This window comes from Odocoileus virginianus, unplaced genomic scaffold (assembly GCF_023699985.2).
Source record: "Odocoileus virginianus isolate 20LAN1187 ecotype Illinois unplaced genomic scaffold, Ovbor_1.2 Unplaced_Contig_18, whole genome shotgun sequence".
NCBI classification, from domain to species: Eukaryota; Metazoa; Chordata; class Mammalia; order Artiodactyla; family Cervidae; genus Odocoileus; species Odocoileus virginianus.
In genome coordinates this window covers 1213810-1234281 of record NW_027224335.1, presented here as the reverse complement: position 1 = coordinate 1234281, position 20472 = coordinate 1213810, and the positions used below count along the sequence as shown (strand labels likewise).

General features: G+C 41.6%; 1 protein-coding gene and 1 non-coding gene across 3 annotated transcripts in view; both read right to left on the bottom strand.

The window, feature by feature from the left end:
* Nucleotides 1–6946: 6946 nt before the first annotated feature.
* On the bottom strand, nucleotides 6947–7018 carry TRNAC-ACA (transfer RNA cysteine (anticodon ACA)). Its single transcript has one exon. It is a non-coding gene; the product is annotated as a tRNA-Cys (tRNA).
* Nucleotides 7019–11180: 4162 nt separating this feature from the next.
* The window catches only part of SHROOM4 (shroom family member 4), a 239678-nt gene continuing 230386 nt past the window's right edge, over nucleotides 11181–20472 (bottom strand). For both annotated transcript variants that reach the window (XM_020900172.2, XM_020900173.2), the window contains 3 exons: nucleotides 20072–20252; nucleotides 16156–16425; nucleotides 11181–15267 (listed from right to left, as the gene is read on the bottom strand). In XM_020900172.2, coding sequence (XP_020755831.2) covers nucleotides 14998–15267; nucleotides 16156–16425; nucleotides 20072–20252 — 721 coding nt within the window. In that variant the 3' untranslated portion in view covers nucleotides 11181–14997. The remainder of the gene's footprint in view (nucleotides 15268–16155; nucleotides 16426–20071; nucleotides 20253–20472) is intronic.

Here is a 20472-nt window from a genome sequence, read left to right as displayed (position 1 = left end):
GGAACACATGTAAATCCACAGCTGATTCATGTCAATGTATGGCAAAAACCACTACAATATTGTAAAGTAATTAGCCTCCAACTAATAAAAATAAATGAAAAAAAAAAAAGAAAATTAGAGATACCAAGGGAACATTTCATGCAAAGATGGGCTCAATAAAGGACAGAAATGGTAGGGACCTAACAGAAGCAGAAGATATTAAGAAGAGGTGGCAAGAATACACAGAAGAACTGTACAAAAAAGATCTTCACAACCCAGATAATCACGATGGTGTGATCACTCACCTAGAGCCAGACATCCTGGAATGTGAAGTCAAGTGGGCCTTAGGAAGCATCACTACGAACAAAGCTAGTGGAGGTGATGAAATTCCAGTTGAGCTATTTCAAATCCTGAAAGATGATGCTGTGAAAGTGCTGCACTCAGTATGCCAGCAAATTTGGAAAACTCAGCAGTGGCCACAGGACTGGAAAAGGTCCGTTTTCATTCCAATCTCAAAGAAAGGCAATGCCAAAGAATGCTCAGACTACCACATAATTGCACTCATCTCACATGCTAGTAAAGTAATGCTCAAAATTCTCCAAGCCAGGCTTCAGCAACACGTGAACCGTGAACTTCCAGATGTTCAAGCTGGTTTTAGAAAAGGCAGAGGAACCAGAGATCAAATTGCCAACATCCCTCTGGATCATCAAAAAGCAAGAGAGTTCCAGAAAAACATCTATTTCTGCTTTATTGACTATGCCAAAGCCTTTGACTGCATGGATCACAATAAACTGTGGATAATTCTGAAAGACATGGGAATACCAGATCACCTGACCTCCCTCTTGTAGGTATGCCTCTTGTATGCAGGTCAGGAAGCAACAGTTAGAACTGGACATGGAACAACAGACTGGTTCCAAATAGGAAAAGGAGTACGTCAAGGCTGTATATTGTCACCCTGCTTATTTAACTTGTATGCAGAGTACATCATGAGAAACGCTGGGCTGGAAGAAGCACAAGCTGGAATCAAGATTGCCGGGAGAAATATCAATAACTTCAGATATGCAGATGACACCACCCTTATGGCAGAAAGCGAAGAAGAACTAAAGAGCTTCTTGATGAAAGTGAAAGAAGAAAGTGAAAAAGTTGGCTTAAAACTCAACATTCAGAAAACTAAGATCATGACATCCAGTCCCATCACTTCATGGCAAATAGATGGGGAAACAGTGGCTGACTTTATTTTTCTGGGCTCCAAAATCACTGCAGATGGTGACTGCAGCCATGAAATTAAAAGACGCTTACTCCTTGGAAGGAAAGTTATGACCAACCTAGACAGCATATTAAAAAGCAGAGACATTACTTTGTCAACAAAGGTCCTTCTAGTCAAGGCTATGGTTTTTCTGGTTTTTCCAGTGGTCATGTATGGATGTGAGAGTTGGACTGTAAAGAAAGCTGAGCACTGAAGAATTGATGCTTTTGAACTGTGGTGTTGGAGAAGACTCTTGAGAGTCCCTTGGACTGCAAGGAGATCCAACCAGTCCATCCTAAAGATCAGTCCTGGGTGTTCATTGGAAGGACTGATGCTGAAGCTGAAACTCCAATACTTTGGCCACCTGATGTGAAGAACTGACCTCATTTGAAAAGACCCTGATGCTGGGAAAGATTGAGGGCAGGAGGAGAAGGGGATGACAGAGGATGAGATGGTTGGATGGCATCACCGACTCGATGGACATGGGTTTGGGTGGACTCCGGGAGTTGGTGATGGACAGGGAGGCCTGGTGTGCTGCAGTTCATGGGGTTGCAAAGAGTCAGACACGACTGAGCAACTGAACTGAACTGAACTGAATGCATATATACAGAATCTAGAAAAATGGTACTGAAGAATTTATTTACAGGGCAGCAATGGAGAAACAGACACAGAGAATAGACTTATGGACATGGGGGAGAGGGGAGAAGAGAGTGAGATATATGTTGAGAGTAACATGGAAACTTTATTTATTACCATATGTAAAATAGATAGCCAATGGGAATTTTCTGTATGTCTCAGGAAACTCAAACAGGGGCTCTGTATCAACCTAGAGGGGTGGGATGGGGAGGGAGATGGGAGGGAGGTTCAAAAGGAAGGGGTATATGTATACCTATGGCTGATTCATGTTGAGGTTTGACCAAAAACAACAAAATTCTGTAAAGCAATTATCCTTCAGTTAAAAAATACATAAATTAAAAAAAAATAAGTGAATGGATTTGATACGTAATTAGGAGCCTAAACTGATAGCACATTGTGATGGATTCCATGTGGAAGGAGTGAGAGCAAGTAGGATGTTCAAGATGACTCTAAGAGGTCTGGCTTTCCTGATTGGTTGGATAGGGATATCATTCACTGAAATATAGAGAACACTTGAGGGAACCAGTTTGGTGAGGGAAAGGTTACATTCAGTTTTATACATGGGGTTTAAAATGTCATTGAGCCATCCAGATAGATATAAAACTTTGGAACTAAGAGAAGATCTAAGCTAGAGATACAAATTTGGTAGGCAGCTTTATATGTGAGGTAAAGTGTAATCATGGGATGGATGAATCTTCTGATGGAAGAGAGGGGAAGTGAGAACACAAAAGGGATGAGAGAATGTAGTGAGAAAACAAGAGAGGCTGTATCAGGTTTTAAGACACTCCAATATTCAATAATTATGTTGAGGAGGAAAAGCCAGTATATTTCCAGAATATGAGGCTCACAGTAAAGGCTTCAGGAATGCCTCACTCTCATAAAACATTACTACCCTGTATTTCTGAAGTGTTTACAATGAGCTAGGGCCGCTGTTGGAGAAGGCAATGGCAACCCACTCCAGTACTCTTGCCTGGACAATCCCATGGATGGAGGAGCCTGGTAGGCTGCGGTCCATGGGGTCGCTAAGAGTCGGACACAACTGAGCAACTTCACTTTCACTTTTCACTTTCATGCATTGGAGAAGGAAATGGCAACCCACTCCAGTGTTCTTGCCTGGAGAATCCCAGGGATGGGGGAGCCTGGTGGGCTGCCGTCTGTGGGGTCGCACAGAGTCGGACACGACTGAAGTGACTTAGCAGCAGCAGCAGCAGGGCCACTGTCATAAGTATTAGTGGTATAAGTTACTTCTTGCTCTCAAGAAGCCCACAGCCTAAAGTAAAAGAAAGCATAAAAATTTTCTTATTCAAGTATCATACACTCTTATTAGTATAATAAAGGGATACTTTTGAAAAAGGTGAAATCTGAGTTGACATCAAGGGACACGCTGAAATTAGTTACATGGGGAAAGTTAGGGGAGACATTTTCAGGGAGAGGAACATGTCTCTGAAAACACAGAGGGATGAGACTGCATGACATGTTTGGAGAATTGGATACAGCTGACAATGAATGTGAGGAGGTGTCAGGAGTCCTAGCTGGAGAAGAGATAGATTCACAGGAGATAAATCACAAATAGCCGTGTATGCAGTGAGTCAGGACTTTATCCTGTGGGCAGTGAGGTCAGTTAGAGGGACCTGGCCATGTGTGCCATTTGGGAGCCTGGTGTGGAGAATGGTGTTACATGCACCCTATACTCAGAGCCTGGAGCCAGGAAGGATATTACTTGTTTAATAACCACAAAAGTATCCCCTCCACAGACCTGACAAAGGAACACTTGGTCTCAGAGGGAGAGCAGAGATGGCTCTAGGTCTAAGGGTCTGATTGCCATTACAGCAAGGTCCAGAAAACATGTGATTTTTCTCATTTTCAGATTGTTCGGTAACAGACATGGTTTAGACTATGCTTTGTCAAAATTGAATTTGTCTGATTCTTACAACAGACTTACTTAACATCAGACTGTGCAAAAGTGACCAAAGTTATGTAGTAAATGCATTGCATTATCTAATTTATCCACAATTTCGTTACTCTTCTCTATCTGCCTCTCCTCACTCTTACCATGGCCTCCTTTTGAAAAAAAAATGAAGTTTTCCTATTTGCAAAAGGTGTTTAAGTATATAGTCATGTATGAGACTTCTAAACAGTAGCTCTTTAAGCTTAGCCCAAATAAGAGATTTCATTCAATTATAATTTATCATTTGTTGTATTTAATGGTTTGTTCTGCTATTTTACTTTACTTAAACTAAAAAATGTGGACAAATCAGATTATTTTTTCTAGCACTTTGACTTATTCACATTTAACCTAATGCATTTTCAAGTTGGAAAGATTTCTCACTCATGGCCTTTTCCCAAATTATTTCCTCTGCAAAAAATATGAACAACTCAGTACCTGAGGAAGTGAGTTCCATTAATTATCTTTTTTAGATGGAAAATCAGTAGCTGGGAGGAAAATGGGAATTCAAACCTTGTTATTTTTTTCAGTTAGCAGCAGTGAGCAAATCCAGGATGAAGGGACATATTTAAGAAACTTAGTTTGCAAACAGAGCATGATCTTTTAAGATTTTTACATTGCCCAGTAGGAGAGAGACTTTTGTCAAGAAACCTTTAGTCAGTGGCTATGTTTGAACCATGCACAAAATAGGCACTAGTTCCATGTGATATGTTAGTTATCTTTATTAATAGTAGAATTTAGCCTTTCTGTCTAAAGCATCCCTAAATCAACTTCTTCAGGGATAGTGGATTGCTATCCTTTTGCTAGGCATTTTTTAAAAAACCCATTATAGGACTTCCCTGGTGGTCCAGTGGTTAAGAATCCATCTGCCAATGCAAGGGACATGGGTTTGATCCCTGGTCCAGGAAGATTCCACATGCCTCGGGGCAACTAAGCCCATGTGTCACAACTACTGAGCCTGTGCTCTGCAACAAGAGAAGCCACTGCAATGAGAAGCCCAAGCACCACAACTAGAGAGAAGCCCCTGCTTGCCACAGCCAGAGAAAGCCCACATGCAGCAACAAAGACCCAGCAGCAGCCAAAAATAAATAAATATTAAAAAATACAAATCCCATTACAAATTCCATTCAGTCAGAAAATAAGAATATTGCTGCCAAAAAGTAACATAAAAATATTTTAGTTATTTCAGTAGCAAAAAGTCATGAATTTATTAGCCTATTGTTAATAGCCATGGAATCCAGGAAAAAGTTGTTTTGCCTTACTCTGTGGATCACAACAAACTGTGGAAAATTCTTAAAGAGACTCAGGAATACCAGACCACCTTACCTGCCTCCTGAGAAACCTGTATGCAGGTCAAGAAGCAACAGTTAGAACCAGACATGGAACAACAGACTGGTTCCAAATTGGGAAAGGAGTACATCAAGGCTGTATATTGTCACCCTGCTTATTTAACTTATATGCAGAGTTCAAGAGAAATTCTGGGCTGGAAGAAGCACAAGCTGGAATCAAGATTACAGGGAGAAACATCAATAACTTCAGATATGCAGATGGCACCACCCTTATGGCAGAAAGTGAAGAACTAAAGGTAAAAGAGAAGAGTGAAAAAGCTGGCTTAAAACTCAACATTCAAAAAACGAAGATCATGGCATCTGGTCCCATCACTTCATGGCAAAAATGGATGGGGAACAATGGAAACAGTGACAGACTTTATTTTCTTGGGCTCCAAAATCACTGCAGATGGTGACTGCAGTCATGAAATTAAAAGACGCTTGCTTCTTGGAAGAAAAGCTCTGACAAACCTAGACAGCATGTTAAAAAGCAGAGACATTACTTTGCCAACAAAGTCAAAGCTATGGTTTTTCCAGTAGTCATGTATGGATGTGAGAGTTGGACCATAAAGAAAGCTGAGCACCAAAGAATTGATGCTTTTGAACTGTGGTGTTGGAGAAGACTTTTGAGAGTCCCTTGGACTGCAAGGAGAGAAAACCAGTCAATCCTAAAGGAAATCAATCCTGGATATTCATTTGGAAGGACTGATGCTGAAGCTGAAGCTCTAATATTTTGGCCACCTGATGTGAAGAGATGACTCACTGGAAAAGACCCTGATGCTGGGAAAGATTGAAAGCAGGAGAAGAAGGGGACAACAGGGGATGAGATGGTTGGATGGCATCACTGACTCAATGGACATGAGTTTGAGCAAGCTCCAGGAGACGATGAAGGACAGGGAAGCCTGGCATGCTGAAGTCCATGGGGTCACAAAGAGTTGGACATGACTGAGCGACTGAACAACAACATCAGGGTAAAAAAAAATGACTATGTATATGTGTTTCTATATATAAAGTATTATGGAATTGTCTCATTAGTATGGAAGCCTCGTGAAGATGGACAATTTACCTATTTTGTTCAGTACTGAATAAAAATCAAGTGTTTAAAAGCCACAGACATGTTGTAAAGATTAAATGAGAATTTTTGTTTAAAAATTGTTTATCTAGATAGGAAAAGATAGTGGCAGATATGTAAAAGTGCCTAGCCTAGGATAGGGAACTCAATTACATTTATGTTTATGCCAAATCTACAGAGAAATTTTGAGAAGTAGATAGCCCTAAGCCATCCTCAAATTGGAGCCCAAGTAGTCCACAGGCAAAATAATTCTTTCCCTGCTGCTCTGAATGGGCTATGTTCTGAGGAATACAGGTGGTCATCTTGCAGGCAGCTAATAGATGACATTGTTCCCATTAGATGGTAATATTGATCCAGCCAGAAAATTCTCACTTACTATGAAGATCTTCTTAGTCTGAAACATTTTCTCTGCTAGTTCAAGGAAATCTTGACCTGGTGCACAGAGCAGGATGGGTGAGGAAGGGAACCATCTTCCACTGAGGACCTACTACCTGCCTAGCTTTACCAAGGATCTCATATGTTTTCTACTTTAGCTTTATAACACCATTAACATTTGAGTACTTACTCCATGCTAGACACTGTTCTAGGCACTTTAAGGAAAGAAAGAAAGAAAGTGAAGTCGCTCAGTCATGTCCAACTCTTTGCGACCCCATGGACTGTAGCCTACCAGGCTCCTCCATCCATGGGATTTTCCAGGCAAGAATACTGGAATGGGTTGCCATTTCCTTCTTCAGGAGATCTTCCCGACCCAGGGATTGAACCTGGGTCTCCTGCATTGTAGGCAGACACTTTACCGTCTAAGCCACCAGGGAAGTACAGGGCACTTTACATGGATTAATTCAGTATTTCTTCACATCAACCTAAGGAAGTATAAGTATTTTTGTTACCTCCAGTGGACAGAAGAGGATACCCAGACACAGAGAAGTTAAATATGCTCAAGGCCACACAACTTGTAAGTGGTGGAGACAGTATTCAAAACCAGGTGCTGTGGGGTCCCATGCCAAGGCTTTAAACTGCCTCCCTAGAGAAGAATTATTATCTTTATTATTACAAAGGAGTGAAATCTCCATAAATGAAGTGACTTCCCCAGGTCACATTAACAGAGCAGTCTGATTCCAAAGCTGAGGTGCCTTGAATTGTGTTTAGTTGTTCAGTCATGTCCGACTCTTTGCAACCCCATGGACTGTAGCCTGCCAGGCTCCTCTGCCCATGGAATTCTCCAGGCAAGAATACTGGAGAGGGTAGCCATTCCCTTCTCCAGGGGATCTTCCCAACCCAGGGATTGAACCTGGGTCTCCTGCCTTGCAGGCAGATTCTTTACCATCTGAGCTACAGGGAAGCCCTTACTTTTCTTTATATTGTTTTGCTTCAAACTCACCTCAATAAAAATAATATATCTAGCAGCTAACATTTATTGAATATTTACTGTATGGCAGGCATTATTTTGGGTGCTTCATATGGATTATCTCATTTAATCTTCATAACACTTTGAGGTGGTACTTTTTATTAGCCCTCTTGTAGAGATGAAGCTTGAGAGGGGTCAAGTAAGTCGTATAGGTAACATAGTAAGTTGGTGGAGTCGGGATCTAAAACCTGATTTATTTGCCTAAAGAGCTGAAGTCCTCATCCATTCTGCTATACTCCTTGTCTAGAAAGATTGCCCTCTTCTATAGGTCCCATACCTATTATTTGCAATGAAGTCATGAGACAGAGCTGAGACTACTCTTACTCCTTGTGTTGCTGGGTCTGTCAAGTCTGCAAGGGAAAGGGTGTAATAAATTCCCTCTTAAAATAAAAATGGTGTAAAAATTGTATCTTTCAGGCTCAGACATGAACTACATGCTTACCATCAATTCAGATTTTTGTCAATAGGAATGAGACTGATAGTCAAAAATTAAAAAAAAAAAACACTTTTGAGAAATAATTCATATACCATAGAGTTCACTCATTTAAAGTGTACAATTCAATGGTTTATGGCATATTCACAGAGTTGGGTAACCTTGATGGCAATCTAATTTTAGGATATTTTCATCACCCACAAAAGAAACTCCATGCAGTCACTCATTTCCCCCATCCCACTAGCCCTTGGTCACCACTAATCTGTTTTCTGTCTCTGTAGATTTGCCTATTCTAGACATTTCATATAAATGGAATCACACAATATGTGACCTATTGTGACTGGCTTCTTTCACTTAGCATAACATTTTCAAAGTTCATCCATGTTGTGGCAGATGTCAGTACTTCATTCCTCTTTATGGCTGAAAAATAACCCACCGATGTTTACCCCTTTGTCAGTTGATAGACATTTAGGTTGTTTCTACTTTTTGGCTGTTATGAATAATGCTGCTTTGAAGATTTGTGTACATGTTTTTGTTTGAATGCCTGTTTTCAATTCTCTTGGATGTAACCGAAGAGTGGCATTGATATGTCATATGGAAACTCTATGTTTAATATTAAAAGAAACTGGCAAATTAATTTCCAACATGGCCACATCACTTCACATTTGACCCAAAAGCAATGTATGTGTTTCAATTTCTTCATATCCTCACCAACACTTGTTAGACTTTATTATAGTCATCATAGTAGATATGAATTGGTATATCATTGTGGTTTCGATTTATAGTTCCTTAGTTTTGAGAATTTTCCTCTGTGCTTACTGATCATTTATATATATTCTTCGGAGGAATGTCTATTTTGATTTAAAAAAAAGTCTGCCCATTTTTAATTGGTTATTTTTGAGTCATAAGAGTTCTCTACATGTTCTGAATAAAAGCCCAATATTATATACTTTTCCAGTTATGTGGACTGTCTTCTCACTTTCTTGATGGTATTGTTTGCAGCAAAAATGTTTTTAAATTTTGATATGCTCCAACTTATTGATATTTATGTCACTTATGCTTTTGGGGTTTTACCTAAGTAATCATTGCCTAACACAAAGCCAGGAAGATTTATTTCTATGCTTTCTTCTAAGAGTTTTATAGTTTTAATACTTATATTTAGTTTTATAATCCATTTCAAGTTAATTTTGCTGTATGGTGTAAGGAAGAGATTCAACTTCATTCTTGTCCATGTGGATATCTAGTTTTCCCTGCATCATCTGTTGACTATTCTTTCTCCATTCTATTGTCTTGGCACCACTATTGAAAATTAACTGATCATCAATATGAGGATTTATTTCTATAATCTTAATGTTATTCTATTTCTTTATATGTCTATCCTTGTGCACATATCATATTATCTTGATTACTGTAGCTCTGTAGTGAGACTTGATTTTGAAATTGAGAAATGTGAGTCCTCCAGCTTTGTTATTTTTAAAGACTATCTTGACTAGTCTGGGTCCCTTGCAATTCCAAATGAATTTTAGGTTTGACTTTTCCATTTATGCAAAGAAACCAGCTAGGATTCTCAAAAGCATTCAATGCAATGCTTGCATTGAATCTGTAGGTCAATATGAGTGGTACTGTGATACAAATAATGTCTTCCAATCCATAAACATAGGATGTCTTTATATTTAGATTTTTAATTTTTTCCTCTTTTTTTTCATTTATTTTTATTAGTTGGAGGCTAATTACTTTACAGTATTGTAGTGGTTATTGCCATACATTGACATGAATCAGCCATGGATTTACATGTGATCCCCCTCCCGCCTCCCTCCCCATCCCATCCCTCTGGGCCACTATGGAGAACAGTGTGGAGACTCCTTAAAAAACTGGAAATAGAACTGCCATATGACCCAGCAATCTCACTCCTGGGCATACACACCGAGGAAACCAGATCTGAAAGAGACACGTGCACCCCAATGTTCATCACAGCACTGTTTATATTTAGATTTTTAAAATGTCTTTCAACAATGTTCTTAGCTTCCAGTATAAAATTCTTATAGTTTTGTTAAATGTATTAAATATTTTATTCTTTTTGATGCAACTATAAATAGAATTGTTTTCAGATTGTTCATTGCTAATGTACAGAAACAGAAGTGATTTTATATATCAATCTTGTATGCTGCAATCTTGCTAAATTCATATAGGCAGGTAGTTGTGAGAAGTATTAGAAGAGCAAGGATATGTCTGGATTAGAAAATAATTAGTTGAATAAATAATGACTAGAATGATAGTTACTATGTACTGAGCCTGTTTGTGATAAGTCAGTGCTTCTCATCTTTTAATATGCACATGAATCTCCTGGGAGTCTAGTTAAAATGTAGACTATTGTCAGTAGGTTTTGAATGCAAACTGGGATCCAGCCTTTCTAACAACCTCTCAGTAGATAGCTGGTGGCTATCATTTCTTATTTTTAAGCCACAGCAGTCCTGTAAGATACATATTACTGTTCTCATTTAATAGATAAGAAAATGAACTCAGAAGCTGAGCAAATAAGCCAGATTCATAGAAGTGGCAAAATCAGGATTAGAAAACAGTTCATTCTAATGCCCAAACTGGGCTCTTTCCACTCCACTGCACTGGATATCTAGAGTAGGATGAGATCAGTTGGGATATGAATAATGTATGGATGGGAGGTGCAAGTAAGCTTTTTAGGGTCACAGGACCTGCCTGGAGTGCATTTGGGTCTGAATTTTGAGGTTATCTTGGAGAACTGATCAGCATCTAAGAGTAAAGGTGTGAGACCAAATTATCAGGTAGAAGTCAGATGATACTAATAGACAGAATTCAGGATTGGAGGAGGTCTACAAATTGGCTCACCTCTGATCAGGATCGACTCCAGAACTGGACTCTGTGTACTGCTGTGGTCTACACTTGAGATCATGCCTATTGTTGACTCTTTATGAATTTTCAATTATTGTACTGGGGATAACGAATGGTGAAGTATCAGTGCTATAAGGGTTTAGGGCTGTGGGTAAAGCTCTGATCACACGGTTATCTATGAAGGACTATGGATAGGTGACCAAATTCCTTTCTAACACTTTTCAGCAGAATACGAGGGAATTTCCATCACCTTAGTCAAAACACATGAGAATTATTTTTTTTTTTGTCCTTAGCACCTTTTATTGAAGCATGACCCTTGATGACAATCTGGCAGGCATTATCAATGTCAGCCAAGAAGGGATTGGTGGAGGACACAAATGCAGAAACAATAAAATTCAGAAAAATAATAGCTTCACATGGGATAGATGCCCCCCCAACAGTTTTACAACAAACACTTGTTCTTTTTCTACAGAAATTGCCCCTGCCCCACCCCCCTCTAAAGACCTACTAATCTGCAAAGAATATAATACGCTGTTACAGAAATATTACTGGCATAGACAATTCCTTTGGCAAAAACAGTGGGAGACACCAAGCCCCAGATAGGAGGAAGTAGTCCAGAAATGCACCTAGCTTCCTCCATTTGGGGCCTGCTACTGGCAGAAGAGCACCTTTAGGGAGACTGGGGTTAAGGCTGAGGCTCTGGTGCCCCTTGGCAGCTTTTTGGCACATCAGGTGAAGTGGAGAACAGAACCTGAATCTGGCCCTTTAAAGTGGCTTTTCATCTTTTCGCCCTCTCTGTTCCTTAGCTTCCAGTCTCTCTCTCTCCTTTTCTGGGGCTTTATTTTCAGTGTCTCTGTCCTTTCTCTTGGGTTCCCCTTGAGTATTTACTGCTCTACCCTGGCTGAGTCTGCAGCTGGTAGGGCTCAAGGAGACTCAATTACCCAGAGCCCCTTACATTGATTCCTCTCTATATTTCAACCACTGTGCTTACCCATTACCCACTGTGGCCCATATGGGTATTTGAAAGGAGAAGGCAGAAGTCAAGACCAATAACTCTGTCTTTAGAGAAGTCCCTCAGCCTGCCTTCCAAACTGCTACTTGCTGGCAGGTGGAGGCCTGAGCCCAAGGAATGAGAACAGGCAAGAGACACTGCATCTCAAGTAATACTGGCAACTTTGTAGTGCTATCACCACAATGAGCCTGCCACATCAGCAGTGTGGGGCATCTGTGCCCGGTAGTTCACCTTTGTCTGCCAAGCTTCACTGCTCAATACAGTTTGGGGATTCTTTTACTAAGTGCTTTGGAAATTGACCCTCTGTGTGAAGAAAGAATTCTTGTGCTCTGATTCCAATTTTAGAATAACTGGAGGTGGGATAAGGGACACAAACAACCAGAGTCAATGGTACTTTTTCAATTCAGTTCAGTCACTCAGTCGTGTCCAACTCTTTGTGACCCATGGACTGCAGCACGCCAGGCCTCCCTGTCCATCACCAACTCCCGGAGTTTACTCAAACTCATGTCCATTGAGTCGGTGATGCCATCCAACCATCTCATCCTCTGTCGTCCCCTTCTCCTCCTGCCTTCAATCTTTCCCAGCATCAGGGTCTTTTCAAATGAGTTAGTTCTTCGCATCAGGTGGCCAAAGTATTGGAGTTTCAGCTTCAGCATCAGTCCTTCCAATGAATATTCAGGACTGATTTCCTTTAGGATGGACTGGTTGGATCTCCTTGCAGTCCAAGGGACTCTCAAGAGTCTTCTCCAACACCATTTCAGTCTGGTACACTTAAGGTACAATCATTCTGATGCTGTGGAGAAGGAAATGGCAACCTACTCCAGTATTCTTGCCTGGGAAATCCCATGGACAGAGGAGCCTGGTGGGTTACAGTCCATGGGGTCGCAAAGAGTCAGACACAACTAGGCACAGCACACAGCATTCTAATGTGGACTACAAAAGCCCAGACCATGGTCATGGTGTCCATGTAAGCGGCCACTTTTTTCCCTGGGCTCTATTCCCAAAAAGTTGTTCTGGCTAAAAAAAGAAAAAAATCTTAGAATGATGGGCTACATTGGCTTATTGCCCCAGTTGAAGGACATCTCAGCCTGCTCACTCTTTGTCTAAGAGCCTGTTAAAAAGAAAAAAGATGGCAATCACAGCCTCTACTCGAAGTACTCCCCCATATTCCTCAACCTTGGCTTAGATAAACCTAGCCTTTTCATAAGCCATCAGCCATCCTGAATAAAGTATAATCCTCCACTTGATGGGAGAATGGCAGGTTGATATTTTAACAGTGGTTCTGACAGCAACAGTGTACTTCAGGGCCCTCCCCTCCCCCAGGACACCCTGCTGGCAAGGATTCTTCCATTGTTTCCAAATACAATGAAGAGGAAACAGAAGCTAGCAACCAGTATTTGTAGCAGCAGCAGAGTTCCTTGGCAAATTCTTTGGTTGAATGAGGCACCTCTGCTGCTACTGTTAACCTCCAAGGACCCGGAGGAACTCAGCAGTAACTAGAAGCGATGCCTGCGCTGTCTGAGCAGCATTGTACAATATCAAGCATGGGCCCCAGTTAACAAGGAACAGGGAGCTGAGCTGGATAACAGGGCAGAGTTTGGCCACAATTCCTTTCCTGCCATCAGTCACCTGGGGGCTTTTCCAGGACAGAAACTGGCTACTGGTGATAGGACCTTCACCATAGGAGCAGCATTCATTATTTGTGTGCCTAAGATCCTGGATTATAACTTGTTCTGAGGGGCTGACCCTGGCTGGAGCTTCCAGCTATCAATGAATCTCGCTTCCTTGAGCCAGGCCACAGGCTAAGAAAACAATTAGATAGAGGAGCTCTTCCTGAGCTCACCTCTACGCCTTCCTTAGCTTGGAAATGGTAGAGAAATGAGTGAACCTTTGTCCCTTTCTTTGGTTTCAAGAAAAAGTAAGCAAGAAAAAATTGAAGCCTATTGGGGAACTCTAAGCTCATGGTCATCCAGACTTCAAGGGAAGTATAGGATCAGGCCACAGCTCTGAGTTGGAAGTGAGAACTCCTCCCTCAGACTCTTGTCAGCTATGGTGGGAAGAATTCAAGGCCTTGGTGCCCACTTACCTTAGCGATGGTGGATTCAGGCTGATCTGCAGAAAACACTTTCTTTCTCAGCTAACTTCCCACTCTCTAACTCCCCTCTTACCTTATTAGTTTAAAAAAGAAAAAAATAATAAAGACATAAAAATAAATAAAATCGAAAGGCCATTTAAAATATAACAATCCCCTCTCCTCCAATAATAAAACATGTATCGAGAAGTCAGCTTTAGTAGAGCTATTCCCCATAGTGTGAAGCCTTTAGGATAGGCACTTGGAACCCCCAGTAATGAAAAGGCAAGATGAAACCTGAAGTGGTAAGTCAAAGCCTTAGTACAAGGGGAGGGCCACAGTAGCCAGGGCTAAAAATAGGCCTCCTATCCCTCAGTTAGATGCTGCGGAAGGTGGGAGTAGAGCCAGCTTCTTTAAGCATAGCTCCTTCTAGCAGGGTACCTGGGGATTCTCAACCTTTGCTCACAGTCTGTTAAATGTCATCTATTCGTCTGTGCTTTCTACTGCAAAGTTGTGGTGAGACCCTGAAGCTGGTGGTAGGTAAAGTCCTCAAGATAGTCAGATCTCCCTGGGAAATGTCTAGGCCACAAGCCTTGGGACAGAGTGGAGCTGCATGGGCAACTGCTCTCTGAGACTTCAAAGTCTGGGTGGGTGGTGAGTGCAGGATGCTCCTGGTGTCCTAGTACAAAGAAGAATGAAGGCACTTTGTTGCTTCTGTTGTGGGGTGAGTACTTGGCCATGCAACCTGAGAAGCAGTGTGGTTATATGATCACACTTTGCTTCAACTCCTACTTCTTGCTTCTGCTCTCTCTCAGGTAGAAGCTTGGGACCTCCCCAGGCCTTCTTAGCTGGTTGCGAACACCACCAGGTTAAGGGGCAGTGAGAGAATATGGAACAAACTGCTAACTAACTGCTATCTACTTTGCTAATTAACTGCTAACAAGGACTGAAAGCACTTCCCACTGTGGTGGGGCAGGGATGGTGTAGGCAGTCTGCTGGTGGAAATTAGAAATTACTGGGCCCCAGGAGCAGGCTCTCCCTGAGACATTTGAGCTGTTCTTCCCCGAGCTTGATCTTCTCTTCCAGCTCTCGCTGTTCAATGATGAGAGCAGATTTCATCTTCACAAAGTGCTGGTAATCTTGGAGCTGGTCCTGAGGCAGGTAACGGGAGACCATGCCAAACACCAACTTCTCCCGGCGGTCCACATGCTCCTTCAGCTCCTTGGCATCTGCCAACTGCCCTGTCAGCTGCTGCTTCTTCTCTATCAGCACCAACTGGGGAAGCAGAAGACCAATAAGGGCCATCCCAATCCAGTTATTTGATCAATGCAGTACTCTATCAAGGATGCTCCCACAAACCCACTAGCCCCTCTGCTCAGTCATCAGGTCTAGATTTCCTGCCCTGAAGTCCACCTTCATGCAAAAGCCTTTCCTTTCTATAACAAGGGGAGGATAAACACAACAGCAATTCTGGACAGGGGGATGTGTGATCACTGCTTTCCATCTCTAAACTGTTTTTACTCTGTGGACCAACATTGGGGTTGGGGTGGAGGAAGGCTCTGATAAAGCCAGCTGGCACATGTTCCATCTGGTGAAAAACCATCACTGTGATGATGGTTTTCAAAACAGTTTGTGTGAGAGGATGTATTCATGTATGTATGCAAAAGCATATGTGCCTTTTACTGTGGATTCAAATTTGTATCCAAAAACCACTTGGACAGGAAGAGACAATGCAGTTTGGGTTCAAGAATGTACATAGAATGTTCCAAGCTATGAAATGGGCAGCCTCCTAATCTCAACTACTTGATACTACTATATCATTACTACCACTGGCAGCTAATACTGATTCAGTATTTACCTTGTTCTAGGCTCTGTTTTAAATTATTAACATAGATTACCTAATTTAAGTCTCACAACCTCATGAGGTAGGTAGTAGGGTCATCCCACTTTTGAAGAGATGGAGACAGGATGAGGTTAGGTGACTTTGCCCACAATCACACAGTTAATTAGTGCTAAAGCCAGAATTTCCACTTAAAAGCCAATGCCCATATTCTTCACACTATGGTCTACTGCCTCCCAGACTAGCCAAACCTGAAAGAAGGAGTCCTGGGAAGAAGCAGATGGCACTTCCTTTCATCCATACCCTGGAGACCTCAACCCTACCTTCTCCTGGTTGGCCTCTGAATCGATGCTGTTGAGAGCATTCTCCACCCGTGCCAGCCGACCAGAGAGTGACAGCAACAGGTTGACTACTTTGTCCAGGTCCCCGATAAACAAACGGTATTTTTCAAACTCATTGGATTTGCAGAGGGCTTTTAGGTTGGCCTCCACCTCCTCCCCAAGGGCAGAATTGGCAGCAATGTCCTCCAGCAGTCCTCGCTGGGCCTCCCGCAGGACAGAAAGTTTTCTGCCAATGCTTTCAATAAGCTGTACCTAGTGGAAATAAAGCAAAGGATGAGAATGGGGACTGAAAGAAACAGATCTGTGCCTGGAAAATATGTTTGAGGTTCGAGTCACAGATGGTGGGCTCTACCCTCGTCATTGGAAACACAGAAAACCTGAGAGTCATGAGCAATTTCAGTTTTCTGGATGGGTGCCTTTTCCCCCATCCCTTCAGATCTGCTAGGAATCTCTGTCATCACCAAAATTCTTGGTGTTAGATGAGTGGTACCCACTGGCTAATTCTAATTTGCCAAATGTAATTTACTAAGTACTTGCTGTTTATTAAATATAAAAAGGAATGTTTGTGAGAGCACAGGTTGGAAAAGCACTGCCATCAAGTATTTCCCTGTGCTTCTTTAATTCTCCTTCACTCCATTTTAGTACCTCTGATGTTGATGGCACTGTGCTAGATCTTCTCCCACTCAGCTTGACTTCTGAGGCCTTTTGGTTAAGACTGGAGTTCTAGAGTCACAATGACTAGGTTTGACTGCTAGCTCTGCCACTTCCTAGCTATGTGACCTTAGGTGCATTTATTTCTTCCTTCCTTTCTCTCTCTCTCTTTTTTGGCTATGCCACACAGCATGCAGGATCTTAGTTCCTTGACCAAGGATCAAACCCATGCTCCCTGAAGTAGAAGCATGGAACCCTAACCACTGGGCTGACAGGGAAGTCCCTAGGTGAATTTCTTTAGGGTGTTTTATTTTATCTATAGTATGGGGGTAACTGCAGTACCTATTTCACTTAATTGTAATAAGAGTTCAATGAGATAATGCATGCCAAAGGTTTAGCACAGACTGAGTACTCAATAAAAGCAGCTGCTATTAGTATTCAACCTGGCCTCACCCTATCATTCTAATCTCACTCCTCAGAACCTCTGAGGATTAGCTCCTCACACCGTGTTTACAACACTCACTCTTAAGTTCCTGATTTGCTTATGAAGTTCTGCCAGCTCTTTATCTCTTCCTTCACTTTGGCTATTCCCATTCTTTCTTTACAGCCCAGTTTTGACCCACTCTCCCTACTGGAAGCTCCTGTCCCCATAACTCCTCTCTCAATTATCTTTTTCTTTTCTAAACTCTTCAGTCTTTTGAAATGAGAACACTTGAGAGTGTAATTTGAAGTTGTTCACTTTTTGTTTCCTGTATGTGCATCTGATCCCTCTCCTACTACTGGCTAAGTTTCTCCAGGGAAGCACTATGTGTGTCTTCTGATTTGTCTCCCCTATAGGTGTAACCAGTTGTGGAACTGCACTTATGGAAAGGTAGTGTGGTAGAGTGGTGTTTTGGAGTTAGAGATATCTGGTTTTCAATTCTACCTCCTCCAAACTGTGTGACCTTGGACAAGATACCCAATCCTACTACAACTTCTGTTTTCTCATCTATAAATTGGAGAAGTGTGTCTCCTCTCCCCAACCCTCCATTGTTGTAAGGGTTAGATGAGATCATAGAAGTAAAATACTTAGTATTGTGCCTGGTACATTAAGTGCCTGATACATATTTATTGATGCTGTTACTAATACTACTGCTACTGCAACTGCCACCACAATCACCAGGCACTCTGAGCTAATGGGCACCTGTCTAGTTGCAAGGTCCTTACAAGAATACAACTGTCCCAGGTTGCCTCCAGCCTTCGCAGTCAGTATCACATTATAGTTAATGGCAAGGACTCTAATGCCAGACTACATGGGTTTGAACTCCAGCTCTGACACAAAATAGTGGTGTGAACTTGAGCAAATTACTCAACTTCTATGTGCCTCAATTTTACCATCTAAAAGATGGAGTATTACTAACCTCATAGTGTTGTCATGTGAATGAAATACATAACAAAATTAATACATGCTACATGCTTAGAATACTGTCTCGTATATAGGAAATATGCTTCAGTGTACTCTTCCTGGCCAGGAACTCTCAGACCATAGGCCTGTAGTTATCTAGAGTATATTCCTTTCTAGTCATTTATTTAGAGATGTCCACAGTGACAAAGGACAAGAGAGTCCAAAAGTCTGTTTGGTACATCTGTGTCTCTTTTTCTGTCTTGCATATAGGGTTATCATTACCATCTTTCTAATGGGAGAAGGCGAGGGTGGGATGATCTGAGAGAATAGCGTTGAAACATATATATCATCAAGTGTGAAACAGATCGCCAGTCCAGGTTGGATGCATGAGACAAGTGCTCAGGGCTGGTACACATCCCAGAGGGATGGGATGGGGAGGGAGGTGGGAGGGGGGTTCAGGATGGGGAACACATGTAAATCCATGGCTGATTCATGTCAATGTATGGCAAAAACCACTACAATATTGTAAAGTAATTAGCCTCCAACTAATAAAAATAAATGAAAAAAAAAAAAAAAAAAAACACAGCCCTTTGCTTCTCAGCACTTGGGCTTTGCAAGCTGAACTTCAGCTCTAGGGAAAGTGTAGTGGATAGAGCTGTGGAGTCATCACAGACCAGCTAGAGCTGAGTGACTGTTCTGGGATATTGCAAATTGGTGACCTTCCTTACCTATTTTCTTCAGAGACAAAAACTGTCCTAGCCTACCCACAATCACTTCAACTCACTATCTGCTGTTCTGTGCTTTGCCATTTCTGATAATTTCTCGCTTCTCCTCGTCAGACATTTATTAGGTTTGCTCCTAATAAAAAGGTCCTGGCTAAGCCAGGAGGAGCCTTGTCATGCTCAGGAAACATGGAATCCAAGGAAGCAGGCATCTGAATCAATAAGACTTTGATTCCACCATGCCTATTCTTTCCCTGACCCTTTGCTTCAGATTGGAAAGTGGTGGGGGTCTCTTGCAAATGGCCTTGAGCTTTTGTACAGGTCCTGTCCTTAATAATAAATATGGGTAGAAGAGCAATTTACATTGAGCTCAGATGTCTACCAAGTAGTAAATTGGGCCTTTGAGGTTTCCATGGAAACCCTATTTGCTTATGAAATAAAAGGGGTAAGTGCAGGGAGGGCAAAGTGATTCCAGGAATTTGATTAGAAACCCATGCTAGGGGTACTTGGAGGAAGAAATGGGAGGCTTCAGAACAACACCACCACCTCGATTTATCTATTCTAGTATTTTTAAGAGATAATTGATTATCTTTGCAAATAAATATTAAAGTTGACTGGCCTATATAATTTTTTTTCTTTCTTGGTCAGTCTGTTCTCTCCTCCAGAAAGTTACAGAGAATACAATCAATTGCTGCCACCAGTTAGAGCTCACTAGCAAAAATTTGGATGTGCCTTGGATAACAAGTTATTTAACAAGGCTTGCTTATTTCAGAGTAGAAAGTCAGAGAGCACTGATTTCGAGTCCTGGATTTACCCTTAGTCTGTAACCCTGGGTAACCTGGTCCTCTCAACTGGTAAAAAGAACACAGTAATGTCTACCTTGTAGAGTTGTTTTTAGGATTTGAGCAACACTGTGGTGATGATGATGATGATGATGATGATGGTTACTATTATTACTGCTATTGACTAGATCAAAAAGAGACTGGAGTTGCATTTGTGAGAAACCCAGAGAGGCTATTTGATTTCTATACTAAAGATATAGGAATGCACCAAGATATTCTGGAGAAGGTAGAAGGTAGGTCAACCTCTAGCCACACTCAAGCAAATGCTGAAAACCTCGAAGGCATGCCAAAAACATCACCTTTTTTTGAGCCAGTTCGTGGTCAATTTCCTCCTCTCCTAGGCCAATTTCTAACATTTCAGGTTGGTCTTTCAACTTGTTCAACAGCTCTGCTTTGGCCACAGAAATATTGTAATAAGCTGAGTAAGAGGTAGGGATCCCTGGGGCCCCCTGAGGAGGTGAGAAGTGCTGAAAATCTTGTCTGTGGAAACAAAAAAATGAACATTTGAGTACCTCTGTTGAGAATCTGCTGACCTTTCTTCTTTATTTCTCCATTTGTAAAATGGGACCCAGGTTCACCAAGGAGTTGTAAAATAAGGAAATAATGGACTAGGAGGGCCTGCTCAAACATAAACAGGCCATATGAAGGCTCTTTCCAGAAACCAAGTTAAGGCCAACTTGAAGAACTGAGAAGGCTATTT